Source organism: Lithobates pipiens, unplaced genomic scaffold (assembly GCF_037356315.1).
Source record: "Lithobates pipiens isolate NorthernLeopardFrog02 unplaced genomic scaffold, aLitPip1_a1.2 Scaffold_19, whole genome shotgun sequence".
Classification (NCBI taxonomy): Eukaryota; Metazoa; Chordata; class Amphibia; order Anura; family Ranidae; genus Lithobates; species Lithobates pipiens.
In genome coordinates, this window is record NW_027507764.1 from 203646022 (window position 1) to 203663750 (window position 17729).

The 17729-nt window shown below is 39.3% G+C and overlaps 1 protein-coding gene across 1 annotated transcript in view; it reads right to left on the reverse strand.

Moving 5' to 3' along the window:
* POU6F2 (POU class 6 homeobox 2) overlaps nt 1–17729 on the reverse strand; it is a 623598-nt gene that overhangs the window by 165216 nt on the left and 440653 nt on the right. Inside the window, exon 4 of the mRNA XM_077491628.1 lies at nt 7298–7641. Within this exon, the coding sequence (XP_077347754.1) occupies nt 7298–7641 (344 nt within the window). The remainder of the gene's footprint in view (nt 1–7297; nt 7642–17729) is intronic.

Sequence of the window (17729 nt, forward strand, 5' to 3'; positions counted from 1 at the left end):
ATAATAAAACAGAAATAAAAAATAATCAGTAGAAAAATAATAAGTACAGGGAAAAAGGGAGGAGGGACTTAATTAGGGTAATTAGGGTTAAACAAGGGTTAATAAGGACTAACATTTTTTGTTAATTATTTTTGTTGTTTGTAGTTTCTTTTACTAATGTCATATGCAGGTCACATCTTGGTCTACAAGCAAATTAAATATTAAACACAATTAAACAATACATTAAGGAGGGGTAGTGGCAAGGCAGAAAAAGCAGAGCATAGGAGATGCATCCTAGAAAATGTTTTGAATTTTTTCTTTTACAATCCTCAAGTGGTTAATGCAGTAATCAGTTATGATAAAGAAATTATACTTACAATTGTGAGAACGTGATTGGGCAGGGCTTCTAAACATGCTTTTTTTTTTCAATAAAGCAGTGAAAATGTAATAAAAATGTGCAAATGGTGCAGTAACAAATTGCAACAGTATTTTCAGCTGTAATTTATATTTACTGTACTTCACACTTTAGTGTTGCTCTTTGTCATGATTTGCTAATTCAAGTAATCTAAACGCAAGAATAAAAAATGTAATACAATAGATTTTAGTGCACCAGTATTTAGATTTGAGGGTTACATTTTTCACTTGGCGTTCCTGCCAATCACCATTGATGCATACACATGGTCGGACAAAGTTGTTTGAAAATCCGATCGTTCGGAATGAGGCGGCGTTCGTTGCGTACGACGGGACTACGTAGAGGCTAGTAGCCAATAGCTTTGGTCTCGTAATTTAATCTGAGCATGCGTGGCACTTTGTCCGTCGGAATTCTCTACAAACGATCGGAAAAAGTCCGATTGGATTTTGGTGTCGAAAATTTTTAGATCCAGCTCGCAAACTTTTTCCGTCAGAAAAAGTCCGATAGAGCCCACACATGATCGGATTTTCCAACAACTTAATCCGATCTGACCTTTTCCGTCAGGAATTTCTGACCGTGTGTATAGGTCATTAGACAGGAAATGTGTTAAGACTACAAAACACTTCTCCCTCTCTCCATGACATGATGGGGGGGGGTTCTGTAGTACTAACACACTTCCTGTTAAATTGTGGGTGTTAACACAGGATACACGGCAGGACTGGTTTTCTTGCAGGACCAACAAGTATTTTGTTGTACTTATTAAACAAACATAACAAAAAAAGTTAAAGGGTTAATAGGATATATTGATTGTTAATCAGTGTGTACAGAGCAGAGCTTTCAGGTGGGAAATCTATACTCATAGTGGCAGCAAGCAGTCTTTTGGAGGAGGTGGGGGGATTATTTAACAAAAAAAATCTTAAGAAAAGTACAATCTCATAGTATTCATCTGCATGACTTAAGTAATGTAATGACTCCCTTGTACAATATATTCAAGATAGAGCCTGTAACAATAAATGTTCTACAGTATCTACTACCCCTTTGCAGACTTTAAAGTATATGTAAGACTATTATTTCAATTCACATATAGTTTGGCTTCATACATTGAGGTTTTATAGTCAGTTTCTCACATATTGTTATGGATTAGAGTTTGTAACTGAAAGTTTGGGTTCCAGATATCACTAGCCTCTGTTTTACAAGATCTATAAAGGTTATCACTTATACCGGTAATAACTCACTTTAAGCCACATCGAATCAAATATTGTCACCTTTATACTCGTGTAGTGTACAAGATGCTTCGGTACTTGACGCTCAAAAAAAATCTCAGACATGTCTTTACACTTACCCTAATTGACAACACTCAGTAAAGAAAATCAATCAACTAATGTTAACCTAAAAAAAATAACACATTTTACTGAATTCAATATAAACTTATGAAATTTCCATTCAATAAAGACGTGACAAGAAACACTTTATGAATCTCAATGCTCTATTAGATGATTTGGTAGTGTTATTATTTGTTCATTTTTGGAAACTTTAAACCATTTCACCTAGGCAAGTTGCTTTCATTTAATTTCCTCTCTGCAGAAACAACAGAGTCGGTATCTCTGTAGAAATAATTGTTGTTATCCTTCAGAGTGTTTGAAAAACAACATCATCCTTCTGAATTACTGTCTCCTCTTGACAATCTTTGCATTGCTCTAAACTAATATCTTACAGACAGATTCTGAATAATGCAGAATGATAAAACTGGCAGAAGGCAAAAAAAGAAGTCAAGATTTCTTAAATGAGATTTAAGCTGTCAGATGTTGTCAATGGTTGTCATTCTCTTAATATTACAAAAAACTATTACAAGCCATCTCATGTTTTTTTTAGATTTATACATGATTAAAGGAAAATATTTTAATATTGCTATAAAATATATAATCACTATAGATATGCTTTGGATTGAACATGAGTTTGACCCAAATCCAGCCTTTCTGCAGTTTAGTAAATGGGTGAACAAACTGCCCATATTTGGCCAGTTTTCCCACCTGAAGGCTGTTGAAAAAGCGGCTGTAGAAAAACCATCAAATTCCACACACTGATTGTATTTGGTCAATGACCTCACCCGAGATCTGTGTTTACATTTCAGCAGTGCCAGAAAGTTGTCATTTGGAGAGTAGTGGCAAGGATCAACATTGTTGGGCATCACTCATCATGATTGATATGGATCTATGTTGCGGAACAATGTGATTAACATAGTATTTACAAATTTGGGGGGGGGGAGGGGGTGGCATTTATTTTTGTAATAAAGGACTTTTTTTTCATGGTGTTGGAGTTTTTATTTACAATTACATTTTTTGTGAATGAGTAACAACCCCTTCACAATCATGCGATGGCCAATATCTGGTACTGGACGGTACCCGGAAGTTAAGTCTGGTTGCGAGCTCAGTGCTTGTTTTTCTATGTGCATGTTTGAACTTGTTTCAATGTGAGTACCCCTATGTTTTATATTAAAATAAATCAAGTCCAAATCTACTACACTAGAGGTTCCCGCCATTCTGAATTTTATTTACACATACCCGGTCTATTTCCCTGTATGGATCCATACTTACCTAGCCCCAGGAGATGGGATGGGAGAGGAAGAAGACACCAGGCTACAAATACACCAGGAACTATGTTTGAAAAGGAATATGGAGAAAACTTCCACTCCTTGAGCAATCATCCAGTTTTGACACTCTGACATGCTGATTACCTTACATCAGTGAGGTAAGAAGATAGTACACCTGCGGGTGTTTTTTACATTGAAGATTCCACTCACTGAAGTCACTGAAGATTTCAAAACTCCACCAAAGTCGCCATTATCTCTTTTTTATGCTATTCAGCACTTTATCACTTTATTTGCACTTTATCATTTGTTTATTGCTCCATTGTTGGCACTATTTGCTCTTTACTTATCATATGGACTTTTATGGACTGGTTTTAGTTTATTTATACATCTGATGCCAATTAATTTTATTCTATTGCGCTGATCACTTTTAAGTGCCCTGATTCATTATACACTGCAATTATTGTATCTTATATCTATTTGATTTTGGAGTTCAACACCAAATTTTGATTATCAATATATATATTAGTCCGTGGGCATTGTTTGACCCATATGGTGACTGCAGCACCAAAGAATTGCTACATTCTGTAGTAGTGCGGGAATACCTACTTTTACCATTTCCAATATCTGGGCCCTCCTCCATAGACCCCCACATACTTTTGGATGACAGGATGTAGGAATGAGGCTCTTTCCCCCATCAACATGGGGACAAGGTGGCCAGGTATGGTTTAAGGAGGGGGAGTGTGCTCACTGACCCCAATTTACTGACTACCTAGGCTGCATGCCTTTGTAAGGGTCTTTTATAAACTTTTACAGGGACCTCAAAAATGTTTTATGATTTTTTTTCTTTAAAGTGATGATTCTTTACACACTCTCCCACATTGGGTCCTCTTTGTGATGCAATCAACAATCTGCTGATCCTGACAGTGTTCACCTGCCACTACTTCCACCCCAAATATCAGGTTTTAAGTGCTGCTAGAATGTAAACACAGTGTCTGGAACCCTGGATGATGTAATTACACAAATATATTTTTTATTCACAAGAAATTTAATGATGAATAAAATCACCCACATTGTTAAAAAAAATCTCTTATAAAACATAAACAACAAAATAAACAATGTACCCCGATGTATACTGTTGTCCAGTAATGTAGATCCTTGTCTATCACGATGAACAACACCCAACAATGTTGACCAACTGTGTCCAACCACCATTAAATCCACCATTAATCCCATCACAAATGACAAAACAAATTTGGTCAATGACATCACTCCGGATTCCTCAGCCTCTTTATTTAAAAACAAAAGCAGCAGGGGTCTGTCATTTAGCTGTGGCACTGCTACAACAGTTAAGGCTGGGTTCACACTGCTCGGACATGGAAGTCGCATGACTTTTGATTCGACCTTGCCCTGTGACTTCATGTTTGACTTCCATGTGGCTTTAATGAACAGGATCTGATTTTGATCTGACTTTGAGATGATTGCAACTTGCCCTTTTACCAATCCAAATAATTATTTTGCTTCTGGTATGGATGAAACCTAACACCAATTTTATAAAAAATAATGGCATAGGGACCCCCCAGATCCATCCCACACCAAAATGTAAAAGAAAAAACGGCATGGGTTCCCCCAAAATCCATACCAGACCCTTATCTGAGCATGTGGCCCAGCAGATCAGTAAAGGGGGGACAAGCAAGCGCCCACCCGGACCATGCCAGGCCACATGCCCTCAACATGGGGGGTAGGTGCTTTCGGGCAGGGGGGCTCTGTACAAGGGCCTCTTCTAGACAACTCTGGGCATTGGTTGTGGGCTCTGCAGGCAGGGGGCTTATTGGGAAGCCCCTTTAATAAAGGGGGCCCCTGAACCCGCCCTGCCCCGCCCCTATATGTAAATTACTATGGGGTGCATTGTACCCCTACCCATTCACCCCACAAAAAAGCAAGGTAGTGTTACATATAGTAAGAGACAATTTTTGACAATTTTTTTGGTAAAATTTTATAAGATGGTGTTGTATTGAGTAAAAAGATATAAAACATGTTGAGATTTAAATTTGTACACATCTGTGAAATAACAGAAAATTACAAAACCTAAAATTGTTCATGGGTGATGTTTTAATAGTCTTTATAGGTTATCAGTTGACACGTTACAGTTACACATGAGCAATAGCAATAGAATTATTGCTCTCACTCTGAAGTTTGCGGTGATACCTCACATATGTGGGGCAATCACTGTCTACATATGTATTCCAGACATACATGTGAGCTTGCATTTGCACCTGAGCATGGGGGGACATAGGTGCTTTAAGTTATTCTTTTTTTTAATTTAATTTAAATGTTTTAATTTAACTAATGTAATTGAATATATTGTCCTACTTTGAAGTACGATAGTTACGGGTACAAGTGCTCTTTAAGAAATCAAACAGTGATTTTCACCATGCAGTAACTTGAAAAGTTAGACATTTTCTGTTGCTTCTCTGATCTCAGTAAATTGACATTTGATAGGTTGATATAGGTGGCTGCATTTTGCAAATCACCTTTTATACTGTACTGAATTTTTCTATTTAAAGAGGAGCTGCACCTAAAAAAAAATATTAAAAGCCAGCAGCTACTAATATTGCAGCTGCTGACTTTTAATAAAATCAGACTTACCTGTCCCAGGTTCCAGCGATGTCGGCGGCAGATGACGAGCGATCGCTCGTCTCGCTGCTGCCACCGCCGCCATCCTCTGTCAGGGAATCGGGAAGTGAAGCATGACGGGTTCACTGCCCGGTTCCCTACTGCGCATGCGCGAGTCGCGCTGCGCGTCTCTTATGGTCCCCCGCTGTGTCTCTGGGAACTGTGTGTTTCCCAGAACACAACGGGGGGCGGAGCATCTGCGGGGGTCTGTGGCGGTCTGGCCCGAAGTGGGTGCAGTTACCTGGATTATCCAGGTAACTGCACCCCCCTCCCCCCTGAAAGGTGCCGATTGTGGCACCGGAGGGGGGGAGGGATAAGATTAGCGGAACTTCCCCTTTAGGGTGAAGAACCGCTTTAACTTATAGATGAGAGGATTCTTTAAGTACATTGAGGTAGCCTTGAGCTTTTAAACTTTTGTAGTGATTATACAGTATACTTCCCTGGTAAATTCATTTTTTAAATGTAGCAGCACTAGGGTTGTCGGTTCGAATCCCAACCACGACAATACCTGCCTAGAGTTTGCATGTTCTCCTTGTACCTGGGTGGGTTTCTTCTGGATACTTCAGTTTCCTCCCGCACTCCAAAGACATACTGGTTATTTGGATCCTGTCTAAATTGTCCCTAGTGTATGTATGTATGAATGTGAGTTGGGACCTTAGATTGTAAGCTCCTTGAGAGCAGGGATTGATGGTAATGTAAAATATATTAGTAAAGTGCTGCATAAATTTACAGCGCTACATAAATAAAAAAAATATATATATATTATACAATTTTCCCCTTTTTAAAGTCCTCCTTAATGCAGGCAACTGGATTTCGAGAAACATGCTGATAACATGCAGATTTTTCATATAAACTGACAAAAGCAAAATAAAAGACATAAGCAAGATTTACTCTGCTCCAAGGTATTCTTTCCCCTTCTGCCTTGTCCCTCTATTTATCCCAACCTGCCCTTTTCTTAGTTTTACTTCCTTTCTTGTCCTATGGCTCATAATCTTCTGTACCTTATGATATTCTGCAAAATGACTTGGCAGTAGGGTCACCCCAATAAGAAGTTCATTACACGTATGGATGATTCGACCGGCCATAATGTGACTTTGGAAAAGTGATGTTTCTGTACCCCTGGCTAATGCCCATTCTCTTGCTGTCTTTATATTCAGCTATTGTTTTGTAAAACTTCAATAAAAGTTATTGAGATAAAAAAAGAAATAGGAAGCATAAGATAGTAATTTTTGGCTCATTTTTACGTATCTCTCATAAACATAAGTCAGGAGAATTTTTGCATACTATTAAGATTTAGATCTGTCTCTTCTATCCTTTAGATATATTTAAAATTCACAGCTGTTAACTGAATGTGTATAATTATAATGCATTGGTTTTTAGAACTTAATGTGACATAGACATTCTGTGGCATACAGGATTGCACAGAGGAACTGTACAAACACATTTTGTATTAGGTAGAACAGACTGTCATTGGTACCACCCATACTACACAGAAAGGTGTATTCATAAGGCAACCCACATCTGATTTTACATATACACATTCAATGTTTTAACAGGAAACAAAAAAGTGGCACTTTACCTTAGCAGTCTATCTTTTGACACTCTCAGTAATTGTACTGCTATGATTAAAAAGAAAGCTGTACCTGCAGAGGGTTTGATGGAGTTATCGGCGAAGGAAGGCCATGTCCTGGTGATTGATTAGGCTTCTGAGGAGAACTGCAGGGCTGCTGGCATGAAGCTAGCTGGTTCTGGCTCTTGGTCTGTGTTTGGTTTTGTTGCTGTCGCTGATGCTGATTAGGTTGCTGCTGGGACTGCTGTTGAGGAAGAGCCTGGGAAGGCTGCTGGGATGATTGCTGATGCTGGGTTGTACTTTGTTGTTGCTGCTGCTGCTGTGGTCCTTGCTGTTGATGGTGATGTTGGTGATGATGCTGATGAAGCTGCTGTAAGTGCTGTAGCTGCTGAAGCTGTGTGTTAAGGGATGAGGTAGCTGCAAAGATATGTAATGATACATTTGTTTATTTATGTATTTATTTATTACAGGTACTTATAGAGCACTGACAAGTTAAGCAGCTCCTTACATACATATTGTACATTCACATCAGTCCCTGCCCCCAAGGAACTTACAATCTATCTAAGGTCCCTAATTCACATTCATACATATATATACCATGGCCAATTAGACTGTCTAGTTGGTATAGTTCGATGCCTGAAAATATCAACATACTTGATTGGATTATCATATCTCTTAGAAACTAGGCTGGCAATATTTTTCCACAGCAGATTATGTAACAAGTATACATTTATTATAAATTATGGAGGAACTATATATTATTTTCTATCATGTTATATTTAAAAGTTGATAAAGATGGTTTTAGTGCTGCAACACTGGGCTACCAGGAGCCTTCTACATCAACTCTCAACCAGATGCCCACACATAGATAAAACTGCCCCTAATACCTGTTGGTCATGCAGTACTGTAAATGATTACATTTTTTTATTCTGTTTACTATAAATTTATGGAAAGGTAACATTTTACTAGATGCTATGTATTACTTTATTTATTTTTATCACTGTTTCTTGGAATTCCTTCTAAATTTGTTAAAAAAAAAAAAATGTATCTAATATTTTGTTTTTGGAAAATATTTCAGTTTTCTTTATTCTTTATATGCATCACAACCTCTTTTTGATAATCCATTTATAAGTAACAGGGGGTTTGTAAATACAGCAATATTTAAAGCACAAGCTAAAATTACTTGCAAAGCTAATTGCCATGAAAAAAAAAAACATTGATTACATGTAACATGCATACAACAGACAACATACAACCCTTTGAGTCACTAACCTAGAGCAAGCATACAGATAAAGGAGCCTGGCTGTATGATTGTTCTGTGTTTGTGAGTATATAAAAAAAGTATAGAAGTCAGGCACAAGCCAGGAAACTAGCATTTTTAAGAGGACCAAACTGTAATTCTGTTTTACTCTATTTTACACAGTAAGTATAGTTGAAATCAAATATGTGATTTGTCTATGCAAAGTAAAGCAATACTTTTGCATTAATTCCCCTATTCCCCCTCACACACACAAACAACAGCACATACTCACTTTTGTTTCCCAATCTCACCAATCTGTTCGGATGCCAATACAAAATAAAGACAGCTTAGTGCAAGTTCTGAGTCACTCTAGTCAAAGCTTATATAGTAGAAACCCCCCCCCCCCCCCACACACACACACACCCACCCAAATTTGTTCAGGTGTCATTAAAAAATAAAGAGAGCTCAGTGTAAGCTCTGAGTCACTCTAGTCAAAGCTTATACAGTAGTGGTGAGGACCCCAACCCCCACCTTCCTGTGATAACATTGGGTCAATCACTAATGATAGGAGTGAGTCACATGTTCCTCCATGCCCATTGCATATATTTTAAAGTAGACCTTGCAACAAAATCGCAAGGCCCATTCATTAACAGTTTTTCCCTTCTCTATGCCAAAAAAGCTTCCCAAGCAATACTATTGAACCTGACTCCCTATCCGGATGGCGATATCATAGATACCTGTTGAAACCTCTTCTGAGCGTGGCCAGGGCATGTGTCCCCAGTGGATGGAAACAACAGTCTCCACCGGCAGTTTCCCAATGGTTTGCGAGGGTATGCGATATCCAACGGATGGAACAACTCACAGCCGCCTTGAGAGGAAAAGAGGTCGAACACAATGCCCACTGGATGCGGTGGAGCCTCTTCCGATTCTCATAGAAATATAAGACTTATCCCTGAGCCCTCCGTTATGACTTAAACTAAGTTGTGGGATTGCCACACCGCTGGAGCCCCATACCCCTCCTTCTCCTTATATCCCCCCTTTTCCCTACCCACCTCTCCTGTCCTTCCCCTGCTTATCCCACCCCCCCCCCCCCCTCTAATTTTCACCTCTGTTCCTTTTTCTCTTTCCTCCTTTGATTTCTTAACTCTGTCTACATCTTGCAGATATTTAAAAAAAAAATCCCCTTCCGGCTGCCGAACTTGGCATTGCATTGTTCACGCCATTCCCTTACCAATAAGAGCGACCCACACATTGATTATTGACCTACGCCAGCCCGTAAAAGAATGATGCCCTCTCTCTAGGAATCGTCAATCAGAGACGTCATGTTAGACTTCAAAGACAAAGTGTAGTATAGTTACTATGAGAAGGTAAATAACAGATATACTGTATTACTCTTGAATACTTGCATTGTAAACAATAGACCCTGTTCGGTAATGGAGAAAGTTGAATATTACATTGTTACCTATGTATTTTTGTATGTTCTGCAGTCCTTAAATAAAAAAAATAAAAAAAGCTGCCCAAAAGAATAGAAAAAAACTGTAAGGCAAAAGCATGTATTAAGTATTTGCAGTGACTAGAGAAGGGTCATGTCATCTTTCTTTCCGCAAGATCCTGAGGAGTACTGAATAGCCAAATTTCCTACACTGTTTGACCATCATCTCCTCAGATTTCGCAGTATGGAAGACGGGCACAATTTATATATATTTATTAACTTTTTTCTTACAGGCTTTTTCTATTTTGCAGCATTTAAGTATGGGGGTGTAAAGTTAATTAATGTGTGTCCTTCAGCAATGCTATTTGAGTTAGTTCTCCCTCCATCATCTCTGATCTGTTTATTTAAATGGTTAAATTTACCATGCACACCTTTAATATGACTTTTCTTTTCTCATGCTGCTGTAGGGCTTTTTTCCAGATGCTAGCTAATCTTGCACTAAAATTGCCACTCTGTGTAGAAGAATATCTAACACAGCGGATTTAAACAGTTATGTCCAATGTTCCATAGCACTCAGTTAGAAACCATTTTTCATTGCTGCTATTACCTTAAGTAAATCAACGGTGACTTGTGATTGTTCTAATGAGTGAAGGAACAAAAATTGTCTTTGCATTTTTTTTAAATATGCAGAATTTGATGTTTGGTGATCTTATGAGATACTAGGCACTACTGACAAATATTAAAGTGAAATCTGTGTGATGTATTTTAAAATGTTCATTTTTTACAATATACAAATTAAATACTTGTATTTAATACAAATTAAATTCTTTTTTTAACAGGGGACTGAAAAAGAGGTGAAAATGACTTCATGGCATACTACCTATAACAGAAGCATTTGTCTCTTCCTAACTTTAATAATAAAAAAAAAATATCAGCGACTCCCAAATTCTGTATTTGAGAAAACATCTTTCCAGCAATATGTTTCTAATTTCTTTTCTTGCTGCAACACTGAGGCCGTTGCCAGGCCTCAAACACAGTCACTAAAAATATTTTCTCTATAAAGGTTAGAAAAATTCCCTGTGGTCAGCTCAGAAGCTTCTGAACTGTAGCACAATAAAGCCAGCTTTAGGGTATAAAGCCAACCTTCCAAGACAATAAAAAGAAAACAAAACAAAAACTGGATCCCTCAAAGAGCAATAACAGCAATATCCCTCATCCCAAACTGCACGCCATTTCACTGCAGTGCGAGGTTATCCATGTTAGCAGGGCGTTTGCTCTTCTTTACTTAACTGATAAATGCAGCCACTGGTAATAGCAAGAAATTATTGTAGGTTTGCTTTGGTACTACAACAAACTGGTTGGAGACTATGAGTTCCTAGTGGACATTCATCACTATGGTATACAAACTCTTTAGAGGGTTATTAAACATATACAGTTGTATATGGTAAAAGAAACAACCATGCCATTTTGAGATAAAGTTTTATAAACTCATATACAATGTTTCTGTTTTTTTTTCAGAGAGGTGTACTTTATCTCTACTTGTTTTTCTCCACTTGAAAGGTACTGAATGCAACATAAATCTAATAAACGCAATGTCCATGTATAATATACAGCCTTAAAATTATTTTTGCATGCTTTTTTCATCTCTTTTAATCATTACCCACATTAGGAACTATATTTTCATTAAAACTGAACAAACTGAAAAATGGGGTTGTAAATCCTATTTTTTTTTTTAAAAACAATAATTTCATACTTACCTCCAGTGTACAGCTTGTTTTGCACAGAGTGGCCCCGATCATACTCTTCTGGGGTCCCTCAGCGGTGCACCTGGTTCCTCCCTGCATCAAGTGTCCATGTTGGATAAGTGCTTTTCTTGGTGGACTCCCAAGTCCCGCATCTGTGTCCATTCACATAGAATGCAGAACTCGGCCCTGCCCCTGGCACTGCATCATTTGATTTGATTGACAGCAGCAGGAGCCAATGGCTGCGCTGCTATCAATCTATTCAATCAGGGCATGAAATACCAGCTAGAGCCCCTAGTCTGGGGGAAGGGGATGACCTCGGGCCAGGGCTTGAGTGCTAGAAGGAACCTGCCATAACACATGAAGGAAGCCCCTCCTGGAGGCATGGGAGCAAGGAGATCACAGCGGGTGCATCTCGGCTCTACTGGAGTCCTACAAGGGGTGAAGACTGCCACATGTAGCCAGTTCTCTCTGAAGACAGCAGTGTGCTTAAGTCATATTCCCTTCCCTCGGAGCTCTCCTGAGAGTCAGCTGGGTGGGCTGGTGAGTATCAGTCTGGAGAACTGTGGTGGAGAAGTTAGCCTGGAAGGCTAGTGAAAGGGGCAGCTGCAGCCAGGTGGGTTGGCAGTGCCTGAAGCGGTAGTACTGGGATATATAGTAGCCACAGGAGTGATGCAAGCTAGACACTGTAATTCTTGCTACACAACCATTACTTCTAATCTGACTGAGTGACTGACAGATATTCACTGTGATCTAGCTGGGTTCTCCCAGCAAGTGAGTGCTGGAGGAAGAAGTGGAGCTGTATATAGAGACTGTATATAGATACTGTACATTGGAAGAGTGTCCCTGAGGTTCGTTGTTAAAGTCGAGTGGGTATCATATAACCTCCCACCTACCGTATATACTCGAGTATAAGCCGAGATTTTCAGCCCCTTTTTTTAGGCTGAAAGTGCCCCCCTCGGCTTATACTCGAGTCACCGCCGTCTGCCTACCTGATCAGCGTGTCGTGCAGACAGACAGCGGCCATTCCACTGTTCAAAATCTGCGCCTCCCTGTCTGTAATAGGCGGAACACTCAATTTCCCAGCAGTCAGTGTTCCGCCTATCACGGACATCCGCTCATCCTCATACTACGGACGAGGATGAGAGGATGTCCGTGATAGGCGGAACACTGACTGCTGGGAAATTGAGTGTTCCGCCTATCACAGACAGGGAGGAGTGGCTTTTGAACAGTGGAATGGCCGCCGTCTGTCACAGACGAGGAGGAGAGGTGCGGCTTTTGAATCCTGGAATGGCCGCCGTATGTTTTTATGACATGCTGATCGGTGCAAAATGGCACACAGAGCTGCAGATGGGCACAGAACTGCAGAAGGACACAGAGGCTGCAGATTGGCACACGGAGGCATGCACAGGACACAGGTAGGCTGCAATGGACACAGGGAGGTACACAGGGAGGTACACAGGGAGGTACACAGGGAGGTATGCAGTTGCAGATGGGCATTGTTGACCCTCTTTTCCACTCTTTTAAGCTGTAACAGTAGCTGCTGCATGTCTCATCTTTGGCTTATATACGAGTCAATACGTTTTCCCAGTTTTTTTGTGGTAAATTAGGGGCCTCGGCTTATATTCGAGTCGACCTATACTCGAGTATATAAGGTATATCCAAGTTATTATCCCTCAATAAATAACAAAAACAAAGCCACAGGCTGTTCTTTGACTCTGGAGTGCCTTTGAAAATTTGATGTGCCTGGCTGTTCAGGGTGGGGGATCCTAGTTCATTTGTGGTCCTTAAGGGTATGCCCTACATAAAATGATGCTCTTGTGAATCTTCTTTCAGTAATGTAGGGCCAATTAGCTGTTATTTGAGAAATCACCTTAATTCTGGGGGCATAGTTACAGTTAAGCGACCACATTAATGTTTGTTAAAATATTCTGTCTTTAATGACATTTTCATATTTTTGGTGTATGAAGTCAACGAGAATGAGGGGCTGGAATGTTTAAATTTATTTTTGCTGTAACAGATGTTTCTTCTTAGTATGTAGCATTCACTAGACTATTCTGAGCAAAGGAACAGGGGAGAGAAAAAAAGATGCCTGTCATCTTATTCCCATCTACTGATCAGACAGACAAAAATATTGTGGACAATGGAATATTGAGTGAACATATTCAACCCTTGTTCTCTTTCTTTCATGTGAAGCTCGCATTCAATGCAACTGGCTGCTCCCAGACATTTATCTTCTTATGCCATGTATTAAATAGGATAAAGAAGCACAAAATGGGAATTGTAAAATTCTAAAGTCAAATGTGAGTGGCAAAGCCATAATTCTTTATGAAGTAGCAGGTAAGATTGATTGTCAGGGGTCGAAAGGCTAGGTCAAACTTGGCTTATTCATCAGCTGAATGTCATTTTTGTTTTCCCTGTCACTAGAAAGCTTTAAAAAAAATGCAACTCCTTCGTCATTATCTTGGACTTGGCTGCTTTCCTTTCTGCTTTCCTGCCATCCAGTATTAATGAAACTGTGCTTCAAACCTTGCCTTCTTTTTTGAGGCTTTCTTTAACGTATATTTTTTGCCTTTACAGCACTGAAGCATGTGGTCAGTTTTTTTTTACACTTTTTCTAGGAGTCCTTATACTGTATGACTGGCACACTATAGTGCATGGGTACTCAACCTGTGGCCCTCCAGCTGTTGCTGAATTACAAGCCCCATGAGGTATTGCAAGCTGCTGACAGTTACAAGCATAACTCCCAAAGGCAGAGGCATGATGGAACTTGTAGTTCTGCAACACCTGGACGGCCACAGGTTGAGCACCCTTTCTACAGGATGTGTGTTTTTTTTTTATTAAGCTTCCTTAACCTCTTGCCAACCCGCTCAGAGTAGATGTAATGCGAGCAGGTAGCACAGTCAAGCACCGCAACATACTTGTGTTGCAGCATATTTCCTGGATTGGTGGTGCACGTGCACCTGCCCCCTGCTGACCCATGCTGTGATTGGACACAGCACGAGTTTGTCAGCAAATTTCAGTCTATGATTCGGCTGAAACCTGATGATCTGCTGTGGCCAATCACAGCACAGAACTCTGTGCTGGCAATCTGACACCTGAGTGAAGGGAAACGACATTCCCTACACAAAACTACTTGAGGTCTGGAAGGTTTTACTGGTTTGACTGGGGTGGCAGTGATCAGGCATACTGACTGGTGATTGTGTGTAAAATAAATAAATATATATGAAATTTTGTATTTAATTTTTTAATTTTTTTTTCAGAACGGAAAGCCAGGTAAAATTTGATTGCTTTGGGCCAAACAGTAAGCAAGCTGTTCATGAATGGAAAGCCATTCATGACAGGTTGTTTACATTGTTATCATCTGATTGCTATGGCCAATCTTAGAGATCATATGAGAACCCAGTTACCAATTATTACAAATAATTAGTAACATTAATCACAGGAGGAGCATGCTGTGCCCTCCTAACCCAGAAGAGGCCAGATCACATATATACAGTATACGTGACTGAGCCTGCCCGTGCCTTCCTGCTGCAGTATATCTGCTCGGCAGCAAGTGCTTAACCCCTTACGGACTGCCCGCCGTAGTTTTGCGTCGGTTGTTTGAAGGAGGATATTGTTTTTATGGCAGCAGCTAGCCACTATAACCCTGGTATCCTTTTCTTCAGTGGGTGGTCTGCTACAAGATAAAAGTTGTCTCTGTGGCGGATTCGCAGCGAGATCCCTTTTATCGGTGGCGGGAGAGGGCCCCCCCCTCCTGCCACTTATTGGAGCCGTCGGCAGCAGCGGAGGAGATCATGTCCTGTCTCCTGTCAGGTATGGAGACAAGTGAGGGGAAGATGGCCCCCACCTGTCTCCATACAATTGCTGGGTGGAAGCGGCGTCAAAATGTCACTTCTGCCCGCAGCTCTTAAAAAAGGACATTTTTTTAAATGATTGTTTTAAATAACAATTTTTTTTTTTATTTTTTTTTTATTTCATTTTAGTGTAAATATGAGATCTGAGGTATTTTTGACCCCAGATCTCAAATATAAGAGGTCCTGTCATGCTTTTTTCTTTTACAAGGGATGTTTACATTCCTTGTAATATGAATAAAAGTGTTTTTTTTATTTATTTTTTTTAAAACTGTGTAAAAATAAAAAATAAAAGTTAAAATGAATAACAAAAAAAAAAAATGTAAACGCGCCTTGTCCCGATGAGCTTGTGTGCAGAAGCGAAAACATACGTGAGTAGCATCTGCATATGAAAACAGTATTCAAACCAAACATTTGAGGTATCACTGCGATTGGTAGAGAGAGAGCAATAATTCTAGCCCTAGAGCTCCTCTGTAACTCAAAACATGCAACCTGTAGAATTTTTTAAACGTCGCCTATGAAGATTTTTAAGGGTAAATGTTTGTCGCCATTCCACGAACGGACGCAATTTTGAAGCGTGACATGTTGGGTATCAATTTACTTGGCGTAACGTTATCTTTCAACATATAAAGAAAATTGGGCTAACTTTACTGTTGTCTTATTTTTTAATTCAAAAAAGTGTATTTTTTAAAAAAAAAGTGTGCGCAAATATGGTGTGACAGAAAGTATTGCAACAATCGCCATTTTATTCTCTAGGGTGTTAGAAAAAAATGTATAATGTTTGAGGGTTCTAAGTAATTTTCTAGAAAAAAAATGTTTTTATCTTGTAAACAACAAATCTCAGAAAGAGGCTCAGTCTTTAAGTCGTTAATAAACATAGCAAATAATCTATATTTGACAGAGACATAGATACCAGATTATAATACTTAAGAGTTAGCTTACACTAGCAGATGTGAGTAAGGTGTACAACTCTTAGTACTGTACTTCACAGATACAGGACATGGTAAATCACTTAGGCTGACCATACATGGTTGACAGGGGAATCAGAATTTGTCTTATCCACTTGAGCTCCAGAAAATGTTTCCCCCTTCATGACCAGAGCATTTTTTGCTATTTAGGACTGTGCTAATTTAATGAGCAATTACGCGGGTATGCAACACCTTATGCAAATTCAATTTATATCATTTTTTTCACACAAATAGAGCTTTCTTTTGGTGGTATTTAATCACCACTGGGTTTTTTGTGATCTAAAAGAACAAGAACTGAAAATTTTGAAAAAACAAAAAAAAATCTAATAAAATTAAAATGTTGTCATAAATTTAGGCCATTTTGCTTCATGTCTTTGGTAAAAAAAAATCCCAATAAGTGTATATTAATTGGTTTGAGTGAAAGTTATAGAGTCTGCAATGTTCAATGTTACCATAGTAACACTGTACTACTCTGAGGGGGTGATCAGGGATTTGGTTGCTGTTACAATGAAGATCACCGTAGGAAAGTTTTCAACTGTGCATGTACATGATCCGGCCTGCCTCTGCCACCTGAACTGTGGGTAGTTGGCAAATGGTTATACTTAATGGGCCTTTTTTAAATTAACTGACTGGGTTAAGTTCCATCTGCTGGCTGCCTTGGATCCATGGTTCTAAGGGGCTCAATTTTTAAAGTGGGTCCAAGTGGGCCTTTGTTGTGTTTTTTTTTTAAATAAAAAAATCTTCAAATTCCCATATGCGAGGAACACTTATTCTAAAGAGGACTTCCAGATTCTAATAAATCACTCTTTATAGATCCACACATCCACCAGGCCAGGGATGTCGTGATGAGGCTTTTATACGCATCATCATGGGGACATGGTGCCTTACCAGGGCTCCCCCTGGCAAGGTACACTCCCCATGTTGAGGGCATGTGGCCTGATATGGTTAAGGAGAGAGATATGATATGGTTAAGGAGGCTCTTTGTACCTAGATAAGATGCCATGTCCCTATGGATTTTTTGGGGAGTCTCCCTCTAAATCCACACCAGACCCTTTTAAAAGATAAGGGTCTAGTATGGATTTTGGGAAGGACCTAATGTTTGTTTTTGTTTTGTTCTTCACTTCCCAAAACATAACAGGTCACTTTGTCTGCAGAAGAAAAACAAACAAAACAGTATAGGATCTCCCTAAGATCCATATTGAATCCTTATGCTGAATGGGGTCTGTATGGATTTTTAAGTGGGCCCATGCAAAAGAAAAACATTGATTT